We start from the raw sequence: 16,208 nt of genomic DNA on the forward strand, positions 1-16,208 counted from the left end.
AATTAATTATGAATATTGAAGCAGTTGTGCCTGTAGTCCCGCTGTCCCCGTAATTCTTGTCCCCGTTAAGCGGGGACAACGGTACTTTCAGAAAATAAATAAAATCAGGCCCGTTGTCCCCGTTGGACGTGAGCTCCTCAACGGGGACAGCGGCACTTAATAAAAAAATAAAAAATCAGACCCGTTGTCCCCGTTCTCAAAATAAACCTTAAGAAACACAAGTATATTTTTTATTTCATGAATTTTATATAATATCTTCACATCAAATCGCTTTTAGCTTAGATCAATTCATAACTAACCTGGTTGATAATAATTTGATGAACGTGTAAATTTTAAAGGATGCGCTAACGGCACGACGAAATACTGCCGCGAAACAAAAGCACAGATAAGATTGTTGTTTGCAAAACTCTCATTGGCTTATTCTAAATCAGTCAACCAATGAGAGATTCCGTAACTACACAACCCTTTTGAACATTCATACCTGTCATATTTTTTTTATTGCTTATTGAGACGATGGAAAAAGTCCTAAAGTCCGTGAAATCCCCGTTTTGTGAAACTTGAAATGTTTTTATTTTTATAAAATTACTAAAATTTGAGGATATTCCGATCATCAGAAAAATTATGAGACTTGTCGAATTTTTTCGGACATTGCCCATTACCAAAAGCCGATCATGTAACATTTTTTTTTTCATTTTATTTTTTCCTTTTCGTGCTAATAGAATTCGGAAGGGACAACGACACGTAAAATTTTGACAGCCCGTTGTCCCCGTTCACTATTGCCCGCAAAGGGGACAACGGACCGAAAATATAATGACGTCCCGTTGTCCCCGTCACGGGGACACAGTTACGGGGACAACGGGACTACAGGCAGTTGTGAAGTGATGGCGTAAGAAATTTTACTCATGAACTTTCTAGAAATTTCTCTAAAGCATATACTTACACGAGAGAAATGCGACGCTTCTGAGCGACGCTTAGTCTAGAACCATAGAACAACTATACTGCAGAATATTGCTTTTAGATTTGGTGCTTTTTAGGGTTATGTTTTGTATAGGTAATTAAGAATCCCATAAGTACTTACATAAAATTTGTGGTTCTTCTGCTTGATTTTTCTGGAAATGTTTTTTTTTACTGGTGTGTTTCATTATTTCCTTGACTGTTAGGTATTTTACCTCTCACTATTTCCATTGCGTTTGAAAATCGCACAAGGCAGTATCAGAATTCGCATTCCTATAAATTAAAATCATTTGTATTGTTCTAGTAAAAATGACTTCGAAAGCGCTTGTCCTGCTGGTGGCCACTCTCCACGTGGTGACGTCACAGGCGCAGCCCCTCGTGGACCAGTGCGGGGAGGCGGGCTACTTCCCTAAATGGGTAAGTATTATTATGAGTTTATACAACATTTCCACTTCAGCCATGCCATGCGCTACGTTAGTGCTGCGTCGTCGAGCGATGATTGATGAGCCATTGTTTACTTTTATTCCTTCAACGGGGTGCAGAGATTCAGTCCAGTCAGTCATCATTTGCCCGATCATATTGTATCAAGCGCCGCATCAAGTTGTGGATGCCTCCGATTTAATCCGTATCCGTATTTTCACCATAGTCATGGTCACCTTTGATGGTCGGACAGAAACCAGGACAGGACATACTCGTAGAACAGGCCGTATCACAACGGCGTATCGAGATACGCATATCATTAACCGTCCACATATGCGATCATTGTACGCGTTGACGATACGGATACGGTAATTGGATATGGCAAATAATACACATGTCTGGAGTGCCTGGCCCCGGCTTGATCAGCCACCAGAGTTCCTGACACCCCACCCACTGCTTCAGTCGAGGGGGCGTCGAGGTGGCGTCGCATCGTTACAATGTCAACTTCTCGACTCCCCTGCACCGCGCAGCACCGAATAGCTGCACACCACATTTCTAGTGGAAAGGCACCCAGATACTGAACCACCCTAAATATCCTCATTCTCCTTCCAGCTGATCCCAGGCGACGAGTACTACATCTACAGCAGCCAGTCGCTGGGCTCGTACGGGGGGCAGAAGTACTGCAACTGGTTCACCACCTGCGTCGCCGGCCGGGTGCGGCTGGACTGCCCTCGGGTGGAGATGCCTGAGGTGAGTGGAGGAACTATAACCCTGATTACACGTACAAGTGGTTAGTGACCCTGAGTGCTGAATGCCGAAAGTCCCGGGTTGGATTCCCGGCTGGGGCAGATATTTGTTTAAACGCAGATATTTGTACTCGGGTCTTGGGTGTTGATATTTATATTTAGTATGTATCTATCTAAGTATTTGTGTAGATATATCAGCTGTCCGACATCCATAACACATGTTCTGCCTAGCTTTTGGTTGGATGGCCGTGTGTGAGATGTCCCCACATATTTATTTATTTATTATATAGTGTTGCAAAATAGGGGCTAGCCATTCTGAACTGTGTGTCTGTGCTTCAGGAAAAAATCTAAACGGCTTAGTAAAAAGTAACCAAGCATTTTTTTATGGAGAAGCAAAATCAAAGAGCCTCAATATTGTAAAGTTTTCGGACTTCCTTATCCAACCAATACCTGTTAGTTACAGCACAAGATGGAGCGTCACTGCAAAAGATACGTTTCCAATAACATCCAATTTCTACAACTGAGATCTTATCTTTCTCTATAAAATTAAAGATGACTCAAAAACACCTAAAAATTATAATTTTTCAGTCAGAAAACTGCGGCCAAGACCACCTCTCGGTGCAAACTTCCAAGGTCAAGGTCCCGAGGAGCTACTGCGGCTCCAGCCCCATCCAGGAGCTCTCCGAGGACTCACAGATGAGCGTCGGTGAGTTCAGATTAGATTTCATAATTTATTCGACCTAAAATTTTACCGTTATTTGTTCATTTCGGCATTAAGGTAGACTTTGCCGTTTAGGAGTAATTTGGTGGAAATTTTTCATTGCTCGTGTAACAAGTATGATTATTAACAGAGTTTCTTCCGCCATTTCTTCTCCTCATATTACACATACTCAAAACAGTGGCCATTATACTTACCCGTTGACTGCACTAACATCAAACTTTCAGCCCTTGTAGCACCGAAGAATTCTAAAGGCGGGAAGTTCCTGTGCAAGATATCGTGTGTGGGGCCTGACTTCCCAGCTGGCCCGACCCTCAATGCTCAACCAGGCGTCCCAGAGGTCCCACAGGTCCCACAGGTACCAGAGCTTCCAGAAGAATCTGATCAAGAATATAATCAAAGTGAGGACATAAAAAGTTCAGAAGAAAATGATGATTATGAATAATTTGAAATGTATAACGAAAATTACGGACGATTTAAGAGTTGTTTCATGTTGGTAATAGATTAAAGAATGTAAATACTTATAATTGTTGTTATTATACCTTCGTAGTTGAATTGGTGAACATACGAGTAGTTGGTTTGTTTTATTTCATTTAAGAGCCCTAAGTTCATCATGCTCTTCAACTTCAAGTAACATTGAAGTGATAGAAACTTGTATGAGTTTTTCAGTCAACTACTGTATTTTTCAGTATGTATTAATGAAGCTGACTGTAGTACCTACATGCTAGGCTGTTACCCCTCAGACTCTCCAAAAAAGTCTTATGCGTCACGCGACCGCTACTCGTTAAAACATAACTTTCATACTTTTCTTTTAACTAAAAACAAACCCCACATACGGCAGTAGTTTTACAAAATGAACACGTTTCGATGCATCGTCCTCGTCACGACATCTGACAATAATTCAGCTGAAGACAAGGCTAATAAGTGAATACAATCAAATATACACCAGCGTCATACTCGTCGCCCGCACGATTATTCAGCTGGCCTCACTGTCTTTCAGCAGCCGGATTCAGTGAATATCGATAGCCTAATTCGTGTAGAAACTAATTAAAACGTAACGATAACCGACTATGCAATCTAAGCATCAAAAGTAATGAAAAAATCAGAAAGGGTAGATTGATTATTTGGTAGTTTTGGGGTGCCCAAAAGGAGTACTCTTCATGAGTGGCGCCCTGGGAACTATTTCACTGGCAAATCCCTCACCACGGAGGCAAACTCTGGGGTGAAGATGGCACGACTAGTGTCTAAGTCTAGTGTTTGTCATCATCTCTGTCTACTTACTACGAATGCATGTTATTTAAATCTTTCACCCAGTCGAAAGTTGGCTGGAAGAAATAGCTTTTCGGCAATAAGCCCGCTTTTGTATACGTTATAATGTGTTTTTTAGTTGTAACTGTTCTCTTTTATCTTTGCTTGTATATGTGTACAATAAAGTGTTTATAAATAAATAAATAATCAACAAAATAAGATTTCTCATAAAAATATGGTAACTGAAAATTGGCAAAAAATATCGAATCAAGCCTCATCTGTTATCTCCGACAGAAAACATTCTATTTACTGAAGCACGAATGTTTCAGCGGTACTATGTCACTTCTTATCGCTTGCATGTCAAATAAATACCATGATACCATATTCAAGAGAGATTTATTAAATAAAAACAACAATGCCAAAATGTAACCTCAAAGGCCATGAGATAGAGCATGAGATTTAAACCGGAAAACCTGGGATGCCACTGGATGATGACCTTAAATGTGAGAACTAATCTCCATCAATCAAGGGTTTTCTTGAGGAAATTGCTTTTTGGCTATAAGCCTACCTATGTGTACTTACTATTTCTAACTTTATATTTTGTTTAAAACTATGTTTTGTATACAATAAAGTGTTTAAATAAATTAAATAGATAACCACTGGAGGGACGAGGAAGGCCGAGGCATAGACTATTAGTCTATGGCCGAGAATTGAGAGCTGTGTGGAGCTTCAGAAAGGTCCAACAATAATATTTTCTGATCCAGACCATGTGTGATGTAAGTATCATAATGATTGCCAAGTACTCAGGTACACGGGGATGGACAAAGAGTCACCAAAAATATGAGGACGTAACAGTAGACGCTAGAACGAATGATCTGAAAACGAGGACAAGTAAAGGTGCCACTAGAGAAAGCCAAGTACCTACAGGAACTATACCTACTTCCAGAATAAACTAAAATAACAAGCGTAACTGTTTTTTTAATGACTCTAGCACTTCAACTCTTAGATTAAAGAAAATAATCTTTGCTAAAAAATATAATTATCGTCTACTTTGATTAACAATTTACGTATTGTTAATCAAAGGTCCTTGACATTGTCTGATAGAATAAAAGAAGTTCTTAGAATCTAAATCACATGAAAAATATTACTTTCCATTGATGTGATCTAAAGATTTCGGAATACAATAACAAGATAGTTTCCGACCGATATGAATCAAAATGATGATTATTTTATCGATTAAATTGATAATGTTTTAATTTTATTATCAGTAAATTGCCGACTGATAAAGATAAGAATACCTTTTGGGAAATTCAGCATTGCGAATAGATGAGTTTACGTTAAAAAGTATGCAGGTTCATACTCCGTAATTTAATTCATACTGTCCAGATTTTTGCTGAATTAAAATTGTAGTACAATAGGTACACTTTTAATATGAAGCCCTTATACAGGTAAGCATGATTTTTTCTATGTGTATCTAGGAGTAGCAAGCCACCCATAAATTATATACCTGGGTATCCCGAAAATTCTAACCTCCGAAGAAGTGTCCTAACCTGGCTTGGATAATTGTTAAGTGTGAATGTCAATTTTTTATTCCGCAAAATGTTTTCCTGTAAAGCCTTATCTTCATCTCGGTTCTAATAGGTAATTAATGGTGCCGCCCCGATTCACGTTATCTCTGTCACTTTATTAATGAGGTTTAAAAACAAATCTGTAGCCATTTTGTAGCACAGATCTGTCAAACAAGGAGCGGGAAAACTCGCCATAAGGTCGGAAAATTTTGCTAGTGAAAACTCAGTTAAAGTTATTTTGCCGCGATTTTGCAAAATTCCCAAAGCCTTTGTAAGGATTTTTATAGTGACAAGGTTGTAATATTTCGGTTTTGGATCCTAGGAAATTAAACTTTCAATAAGTGCCATAAATTAAATAATAATAAGTTAATGGAATAATCCCGTGCAAGTGTTTTAACTGAATATCGTGTATTGCCATGTAAATGGTTGTAAGCAAATAAATAATTATTTGTTTAGTGTGGTGTTTAAAATTCTTTCAAGTTTAACGAGTGCTCGGTTTTGATAACAGTTTGTTCAGTATCTATTGACGTGTCTGCTAATATTATACATGGTATGTATTGCTTAATATTTACTTCTTCTACTTATTAATTTACTTTCATTTAATTAGGGTTTGTTACCGTTAGTGAAGGGATTAGCCAGTTGTTGTCAGTAGCTGAATGTTCCCGGATATTTAACTTTAATGAAGTACTTAGGGGCCGTCCATTAATCATGTGAGGCTCAAAAGGGGGGGAGGGGTACGGAAAACCTCACGAAACATCACGTGGGGGGAGGGGGGGTCTCGTTAGATATCACGTGTATTAATTTTTTGCCAAAAAGCGCTAGGTATTTCTAAACCGAAATTTTGAAGGGCGCAAAAATTTGAACGATTTGTAGTATAAGGCCTTGGTCTCCTATTTACGCCGTAGGTCGCGTCCAGCGTCACGCCGTAGGCCGCGTCACGATGCTCACTATAGAAATGTACTGATGCGGTCTCCCTCACACGCCGACGTTGGCGCGTAGACATAATGAGCATTGTGACGCGGCCTACGGCGGTGACACTTGACGCGACCTACGGAGTAAATAGGAGACCCGGGCCTTACCTTGATTGACTCGCCCGCCGTTGCGTTTCAATTCAAAACGCAATTTTCGTTATATTTTTTCTAGTCAAAAATAGCCTTTACATAGACTCCCAAAAAATACACGTGATCCAAGGGGGGGGAGGGGGGGTTGGTCCCAAACCTCACCAAATATCACCAGGGGGGAGGGGGGGTCAAAAAATTAGAAAAACGACCTCACGTGATTAATGGACGGCCCCTTAAACGGGTGCCTTAAAGGTAAAGTTAAATATATTTTTTGTACTTACTTACAAGCCGTGAATTCTCGGCATACTAAACCGTTTGCCTACTGGGAAAGCAGTCTTGCTACGTCATCATGACTGTCTCCATGATAAATTAATAATAAGTACTTCTTGAAAATCGATTGTCGATAGTAATCTTAAGGAGGGAAATATCTGTAGTGGTATTTATGTATAACATAGAATAGAAAGAAATTATTTTTTAACCGACTTCGAAAAAAAGAGGAAGTTCATCTGTATATGTATGTTTTTTATTCATTTACAGCACGATGATTTTGGCTGTGGTGCCCACCCTCATCAGCTTGGCCAACTCAGTGCTGGGCCAGTGTGACTACTATACTAATGTAAGTGCTTCATAATAATCATCATGAGCCAATGATCATAGGACATAGGCCTCGCCAAAGAAAACTCGCAAATAATCGCCCCCCCTAGAACAAATATTTGTCATGTAACAAATAACTGCCCCGGACCCCCGTTGAACCCTGGAAATTCGGCATAGCAGTCAGGGTTGCTAACCACTACAACATTGGGTCACCTACCTGTGTATAGTAGTTGGTTTAGTTGAACGGAGGGTGCTCTAAATTTCACTGATTGGTGTCTCCGATTGAGAACTCATGTACTAACATCATCGATTGTTCGGGAGATATGACCGGGTCACGACCATTTTCACCTTACAGAAAGATATAGAGCATAATGTTGGTTATTTCATAGAGGCTTTGTTTTCTATAGCGCTGGCACGTCATCATAACTATCTGCATGCTAAAATCGATCACTTATATCAATAGTTTCATGTTTTTTTAAATAAGAGAGATTATTGCACATTTTTTGGGATTTATGTGTTACTAATGCTAATGCGGATGGTCATTCATTATCATCCTTCCATTCTAGGATAACTCGACTGCATCCCTAATCAAATAAAACCTTGTAATTCGAAGTAAAATTTTACAATGACCTATTAGTCAATGAAATAATACTCTACTAAGTACCATTAAAGGCTCTAAGGAGAAAAAAGATGCTTGAGCAATGAGCATCTTTTCAAATTTCTTTTATAACCACAAGTAATGAAATTATGATCATTGGAAGAGAACTCTCTCTGAATTACAGAGTTTTATAGTTCAGAGGGCAGTACTCATGTGCACTTGTAAATTGGTTTTATAAAAAAGTAGCTGTCCCCGCGCGCTTCGCTTCGCCTTAAAAAGTTTTCCCGTGGGAATTCCGGGACAAAAAGTAGCCTATGTTCTTTCCCAGGGTCTAAACCGTATGTATACCAAATTTCATTCAAATCCGTCCAGTACTTTTGGCGTGAAAGAGTAACAGACAGACAGACAGACAGACAGACAGACACAGTTACTTTCGCATTTATAATATTAGTTAGGATAATGTTTCAATAATTAATTGTTATCTTAGCTTACTTTCGTCGCTCCTAAAACCCATTTTAAAAAATACTTATAATAAAACCCCGCCCCCATTTGCCCTACCAGGTCCAGCCCAACCAAGAGTACTACGTGTACAGTCCGTACTACTCCAACTACTACCCGCCCAGCACGAGCTGTCGCTGGATCGCCGCCTGCCCCCAGGGCTACTACTGCCAGCTGCAGTGCTCTGATATTGACCTGCCATACGTAAGTTCCATATATTTGCGTCTTATAAGTAACTACCGCGGGGCCGAGCGGCTAAAATTCAATGCGTAGCGGAATAAAAAGAAATACGCTAGAAAATTTAGGCTCATTTTATCATGCAGCGGCAGATTAAGTAGGTAGTACAGCTGCCGCTACACGGGTTCGTCATCGACATAGATAAACTTCACCATATCGCGATTCAACAACTTAAATACGGCTCTGTGATAGGCGAAACACACATTAAAAGAGTTTATCGACGTCTATAACGAACCCATGTAGATGTAGCAGCCGCAGTCCGTACTACTCCAACCCCTACCCGCCCAGCACGAGTTGTCGCTGGATCGCCGCCTGCCCCCAGGGCTACTACTGCCAGCTGCAGTGCTCCGACATCGACCTGCCATATGTATGTAACCTTGTTACAGTGAACTAGCGCGGGGCCGAGCGGCTAAAATTCAACGCGTTGCGGAATATACAGAGCTGTATGCTAGAGGTTGTGGTTATTTTAGCATGCGGTTGACACAGTGACAACGGTGCGTTCATAGAGTAAGAAGGTAGTAAGGCTGCCACTACACGGGTTCGTCATCGACGTAGATAAACGTCACTATATCGCAATTCGCCATAGATATGGCGCTGGTATTGGGGAAACGCGCATAAAACGAGTTTATCGTCGTCGCTAACGAACCCGTGTAGCAGCCGTTGTCCGTACTACTCCAACCCCGACCCGCCCAGCACGAGCTACCGCTGGATCGCCGCCTGCCCCCAGGGGTACTACTGCCAGCTGCAGTGCTCTGATATCGACCTGCCATACGTAAGTTCCATATATTTGCGTCTTATAAGTAACTACCGCGGGGCCGAGCTGCTAAAATTCTGTGCGTTGCAGAATAAACGCTACGCTAGAGAATTTAGCCTCATTTTATCATGCAGCGGTAGAGTAAGTAGATAGTACGGCTGCCACTACACGGGTTCGTCATCGACGATAAATGTCACTATATCACGATTTGCCATATATACGGCGCTTTGATGGTGGAACCTGTCTTAAGCGAGTTTATCGACGTCGATAACAAACCCATGAAGCTGCTGTCCTTACTACGACACTGGTAAGTAAGTGCGTTCATAGAGTATGTAGATAGTGCAGTCCGTACTACTCCAACTACCCGCCCAGCACGAGCTGCCGCTGGATCGCCGCCTGCCCTCAGGGGTACTACTGCCAGCTGCAGTGCTCTGATATCGACCTGCCATACGTAAGTGACCCTGTTATAGCTAACTAGTGTGGGGCCGAGCGGCTAAAATTCAATGCGTTGCGGAATATACAGAGCTGTATGCTAGAGGTTGTGGTTATTTTAGCATGCGGTTGACACAGTGACAACGGTGCGTTCATAGAGTAACTAGGTAGTAAGGCTGCCACTACACGGGTTCGATATCGACGTAGATAAACGTCACTATATCGCAATTCGCCATAAATATGGCGCTGGTATTGGTGGAACACGTATTAAAGGTATTTATCGACGTCGATAACGAATCCATGCAGCCGCTGTCCTTACTACGACACTGGCAAGTAAGTGCGTTCATAGAGTATGTAGATAGTACAGTCCGTACTACTCCAACCCCTACCCGCCCAGCACGAGCTGCCGCTGGATCGCCGCCTGCCCCCAGGGGTACTACTGCCAGCTGCAATGCTCCGACATCGACCTGCCATACGTAAGTGACCGTATTGTAGCTAACTACCGCGGGGCCGAGCGGCTAAAATTATGTGAGATGATGAATAATCGCAACTGTACGCTAGAATTAAGGCTCATTTTATCATGCAGCGGTAGATAATAAGCAGGTAGTACGGCTGTGTAGCGGACACAGGTTCGTCATCGACGTAGATAAACATCACTATATCACGATTCGCAATAAATATGGCGCTGTGATTGAAGGGATCGAGCATTAAACGAGTTTATCGACGTCGATAACGAACCCGTGTAGCGACAGCCGTATTACATAGGTAGTTACTTACTTACTTACTCTACCGCTTATCGCTTCCTTTCACTGCTTTACCATAAAAGGTTTTTCCAGTCTCACTAAACTTTTCCTTTAATTACCAGACGACGGGCTGCACCCTGGACCGGCTGCTCATCTCCCGCACCGGAGACCCCACGCTGGCCGGCGCGCAGTCCTACTGCGGCAGGGGAACCCTTACGGTCAGCTCGGAAGGACAGCAGTTGAGCGTCGGTAAGTCAGCCTACGTAGCGTTCAACGCCCTCCGCTATACTGTCGACGTTGTATATCTGTCGCAGGCAACTGGTTTAATCTCCTGTTTGATTGAACCACTAGCCCGTTCATTGGATGGCGCTGTTCAATTGTATGACTAGGCCGAACGTTGATTGTACAAGCGTCACAAAACGTCCAACTAGTTAGCTGACTTAAAATCAGTCAGGTGGTGAATAAAACAAATATGGCGTCTAACAGCTAACAGCTGACACAAAAAGCACCTATATTGTTAGTTTTTTGCAAATAAATTAGCTTTAAAGTGCGTTATTTGTGTTAAAATAGTGTGACAACATGGATTTACCTATTATTACGCCGCGGGCGGATAGTTTCAAAGAAAAAAAGTGGCGAAACTGGATAATTATGAACAACAATATGAAGGAACGTTTATTGTTATTGTTTAGTTAATTTGTGAGATAAGAGCTTTGTAACATAGTCTTTTTGTTGACTCTTGTCTGGTGATGGTCACCCTAACCAGACATTACAAAGTTGCTATACTATATCCCATTCAACGACTTCGCTGAATGACGTTCAGTCAAGACGTCGAACGTTACAATCAACGACTTGACGAGTTGTCCTTTAGTCATACAACTGAATAGCGCCATCCAATGAACGGGCTAGTGGTTCAATCAAACAGGAGATTAAACCAGTTGCCTGCGACATATCCATAGGCTGGTAGTGGCTGGATGAGGGAGACCGAAGACAGCGTGTTCGGGCACTTAGGAGAAAACTATGTCCAGCAGTGCATGGTTTCAATATTTTTATTTTTATATATATATTATGTTCAAGATAAATCTCTAACAGACTACATTTTAATCATCTCTGATTCAATAAATACCTATGCAAGCCTAGCGGGAAATCGAACTGGTGTCCTTCAGAGATTCAGTTAGGTACTGAAGTGTATTATGCAACGAGGCCAGTGAAACAAATATTTAACCCTGAGTTGAATCAGCTTCTCTCTAGAGAAGTAGAAATTTTATTGGTGAGGAGCTCAGAAGACTATAATATATTGTTGTCAGAGGGACTTGTGACCTATCTACAAGTATGTTCCAGGTCTCCAAGCGGCCAGGAACAGTCCCGGCGGCAAGTTCTTCTGCACGCTGACGGCGCAACCGCGGACCCCGGCCCCCGCCCCCACCTGCAGCTGTGGGTACAGGAAAGTGGTGAGTGCCGGTTATTACAGTTACTATTATTACAGGTTAACACTTGGCATATACTACAGCATCAGCAGAGACCCTAGATTAATACATGGGCTGATTTTATCCCAAAATACCCACGGGTAAACCTTTTAAGAAGCTCGCAAGCAGTGTTATTTATGTACCAACAGTATGCTACTGTTCCATCTTCATACTTCTTAGATATAGAAAAGTTTTGGCAAATGTTGTGAATGAATACTTACATATAAAACTAGTACAAGGTACTAGAATAAGACCTATGTAACTATAGTCTAAGCACGAGTTGTATTGTGTACTATTTGTTCCAATTAACAATTAAGTAAATACATAAATAGATCTATAAGTCCTGTATAAGTACATCAGTCTCACCAAAATCACCTACCTCTTCGCATTTTCAACCAACTTTCTCCCCAGAACCGCATCGTCGGCGGCACGGAGACAGGCGTCAACGAGTACCCCATGATGGCCGGCATCTACGACAAGCGCATCTACCAGGTATCTACATGTGTATACATATATTCTATTGAAAGAGCGGTGGTGGCGTAATGGATAAGGCCTCGTCCTCTCAATCGAGAGGCCGTGGGTTAAAATCCTGGTCTGTACCAATGAATTCTTTCAATTGTGTTTTCAATCAAGGAGTTTAAGTACAATAATCGTGAGGAAGTTACAAGGATTTAGGATACACATCTACTTTCTAGATGTGTATCCTAAATCCTTAGTGCATTGTACTTATTCCAAAACGGCGATATGGTTCGCAACCTATCACATGAGTACAAATGTGCTGCGAAAAGTGGGTGGCTCTTGTGAGCCACCTCTGACTACCCCTTCGGGGATTACAGTCGTGAGTGCATATGTATGTTTAAAGTAATCCTGCTGTTTGCTAATGCCTTATCCCAATATCTACCAGGTCTACTGCGGGGGGGTCATCATCGACCGGCGCTACGTGGTCACGGCCGCCCACTGCATGCAGGATATGGACGCGGCGAATATCAATGCTGTGGTGGGGGACCATAATGTTGAAAACACTGGTAGGTGGAGTTTTTGCTTTTAACAGCATCCAAATGTTCATCTACTTCTGGATAACAATCTCAAGAAATACCAAAATACCATTTTTCTCATCTAACCTCTGATTAATGGCTATCTGTCTACAGACACTAGTCTTTAATTTTTGTATCATGTTTTCAGGAGAATCCCCAGCCACCCAGTCTATCCCAGTAACCCAATTTCTGATCCATCCAAATTATAATGCGTAAGTCTTTTACATGTAATTCATTATTTATATACTTTTAAACTTAACATCCAGCACATCACAGCAATGCTTAGTAAAAACCTGTTTTCTGACTATCCTTCTATTATTATCTGTGAGGGTGTAAGTACCTGATTATTGAAATTTTGAGCATATTCCCTAGGTGTAATCTTCCATCATAAGCTTCAAAAATTACCTACCCACAACACTGATCCATATAATAAATGTGCTAAATCTACGTAATATGCAGGTTTCCTTCCTTCATCGTAACCTTCTCATTGTAAATATGTAAATATCACGCGCTAGATTTAACCCTCTCTCTGTTGCCAAAAACCAGCCTTACCTGACTGACCTTACGACCACCACCGATCTTATGTAACCTTCTTCGTCTTAATCCGCAGTGACACATTCGACTACGACATCTCGATCCTGCGCCTGCAGTACGACATCGTGTTCAGCGAGCGAGTGGGCCCCGTGTGTCTGCCCTTCAACTACGGAACCACTGACTTTGCAGGCGCCATTGTTACTGCTCTAGGTATTATAATCATATGTTATTGGCTAATTCTGATAGCTCCACTAAGGCTTCTCTTAAGAAGCAACACAACGCTGCTGTCAATCCTCAGCCTTTTTCATCCAATAACAGCAGACGGATCCCGATTGTTGGAACAGCGGCATGGAATCCAGTATTGTATTAAATTGAAGCGTCCAAAGTAAGCTCGTTAAATTCATAACAAGCCAGCATCACCATTCCACCAATCAGCAACTCCAAAACACTGGTACCCCTAAGAAACCTGTAAGCTTTCCCGAAAAAACCTTTTCCACACCTGTATGACTCCCAATTCTGAATACCATTTTATCAACACCCTGTATCTCCCACCCAGGTTGGGGCACGAAGGAGTCGGGCGGCCCGCTCTCCCCCACTCTTCAGAAGGTGAACCTGAACGTCATCAACCAGTCCACGTGCCAGCGGACCTACAGCTCCCTGACCAGCCGGCAGATGTGCACGTATACTCCTGGGAAGGACGCTTGTCAGGTGAAGACATTAACATAATAAGACGATTGGAGGAGGATGTTAGGCAGGGTTCTCCCTTTTCAGGAGGCAGGAGATGTCATACAATCTCTGTTGTGACAGAAAGATCCAGGCTTAATTATGTTCGGAATAGTTTTGGTCAACTTCTAGCTTCCTATAGCATAACCACAGCATAACTCAATTCATCTCCGAGCTCACGAAATGTTTCATTTAGTGACGTGTCAACTATAATTTTTTGGCGCACTTAGAGCTGACAACCTCATCGTACTGGCTGTAGTATTTGACGCACGTGCGTAATTTGTCGTTAAAACGTTCTGTGCTACAACTTGTGCTTCGTGGCAGATGCTGGTTCAAAGAAATGCCCTAGGTGTGCCCAACGTACTATATAAGGTACAGTTGATACGTTATTTGAAGAGGCTCCTTTCAAACTAAGCTATAATCCTATTTATTATTAATTCTACCGTACAAAACTAATAAAAACCTTCCACCAGTTCGACTCCGGCGGCCCTCTCCTCTACACGCAAGCCAACAACGGGCTCCAGTACTTCGTGGGCATCATCAGCTATGGCAAGTTCTGTGCTTCCACCTCCCCCAGTGTGAACGCGAGGGTCACGGAGTTGTTGAGCTGGATCGTGTCTAGCACGCCCGGCGTCAACTATTGCAGGAAATAAATGAATGATGTCTGAGCAATGTTCTTTTGTTTTTTTACTACTCCAAGAACCAGAAAGTAAGGTTCGGTCATAGAAGTAATAAAGGTGGGGTTGAATGTTGAAACGGCTTTTTGATGCGAAACAAATTCGCAGTTATGTGTACAAGCCCTAAAGTGTGTCTAAAGCTGCGTACAGACCGGCCCAACGAACGCCCAACGAACGCCCAACGATGAATATTTATCATACATAATACAGGGCAGATTGCAGCAACGAAGGTCAACGAAACCCGTTCATTGGCGTTCGTTTGGCCGGTCTGTACGCAGGTTTTAACAAATGAAAGTTTTTGAAAGCCCGATGGAATGGGTACGTTATAGGTTTGTATTCATATAGGGCTCCAGTACTTCGTGGGCATCATCAGCTACGGCAAGTTCTGTGCCTCCTCCTCCCCCAGTGTCAACGCGCGGGTCACTGTCCTGGATCGTGCCTAGCACGCCCGGCGTCAACTATTGCAGGAAATACAGCGACAGCTAAAGCGTGTCTAATAAACAAATGAAAGTTTTTGAACCCTGGCTGGATTTACTAAAAAAGCGTTATAGGTTTCAAATGTGTATCTCTGTGTGTAGATCTATGGCCACGCTCTAAAAAATCTAATGTGGGCATCATCAGCTACGGCAAGTTTTGAGCTTCCTACTCGCCCAGTGTGAACGCGAGGGTCACGGAGTTGCTGTCCTGGATCGTGTCTAGCACGCCCGGCGTCAACTATTGCAGGAAATAAATTGACTTTGGATGATGTTCATTTGTTTTTTTTTATCTGATTTAGTTGTGGCGTGGTTGAAGGGTTGAAGTGTGTCTAAAACAAGTGAAACTCTTTGAACGCCCAATGGATTTAATAAAAAATGGGTGCGTTATAGATTTTAAATGTGTATTTCGTAAAAATGACATGTTACTCCAAGAGAGGTATGGTTTGGTTGAAAGCACACCAACATGAAAGATCGAAGGGTTGAAGTAGATCTAAAACAAATGAAAGTTTTTGAACGCCCGATGGAAATAGTTGAAAATGGGTGCGTTATCGTTATAGGTTTGTATACATATAGGGCTCCAGTACTTCGTGGGCATCATCAGCTACGGCAAGTTCTGTGCTTCCACCTCCCCCAGTGTGAACGCCAGGGTCACGGAGTTACTGTCCTGGATCGTGTCTAGCACGCCCGGCGTCAACTATTGCAGGAAATAAATGAATGATGTCTGAGCAAT

The 16,208-nt window shown here is 42.1% G+C and overlaps 2 protein-coding genes across 2 annotated transcripts; both read left to right on the forward strand.

Moving 5' to 3' along the window:
* Window positions 1–1,258: 1,258 nt before the first annotated feature.
* Window positions 1,259–3,362, forward strand: LOC105388737. The gene is made up of 4 exons (XM_011559694.3): window positions 1,259–1,371; window positions 1,987–2,124; window positions 2,709–2,826; window positions 3,066–3,362. The coding sequence occupies exons 1-4, from the start codon at window positions 1,264–1,266 to the stop codon at window positions 3,281–3,283; spliced, it is 582 nt and encodes a 193-aa protein (XP_011557996.3). The 5' UTR covers window positions 1,259–1,263; the 3' UTR covers window positions 3,284–3,362.
* Window positions 3,363–6,153: 2,791 nt separating this feature from the next.
* LOC105388363 (venom serine protease) lies at window positions 6,154–16,208 on the forward strand. The gene is made up of 12 exons (XM_048628343.1): window positions 6,154–6,204; window positions 7,253–7,331; window positions 8,469–8,609; window positions 10,694–10,820; window positions 11,910–12,019; window positions 12,446–12,526; window positions 12,939–13,059; window positions 13,217–13,280; window positions 13,679–13,812; window positions 14,159–14,310; window positions 14,799–14,841; window positions 16,052–16,208. Exons 2-12 carry the CDS (start codon window positions 7,257–7,259, stop codon window positions 16,186–16,188), a joined length of 1,185 nt encoding a protein of 394 aa, XP_048484300.1. The 5' UTR covers window positions 6,154–6,204; window positions 7,253–7,256; the 3' UTR covers window positions 16,189–16,208.

This window comes from Plutella xylostella, chromosome 20 (assembly GCF_932276165.1).
Source record: "Plutella xylostella chromosome 20, ilPluXylo3.1, whole genome shotgun sequence".
Taxonomy (NCBI): Eukaryota; Metazoa; Arthropoda; class Insecta; order Lepidoptera; family Plutellidae; genus Plutella; species Plutella xylostella.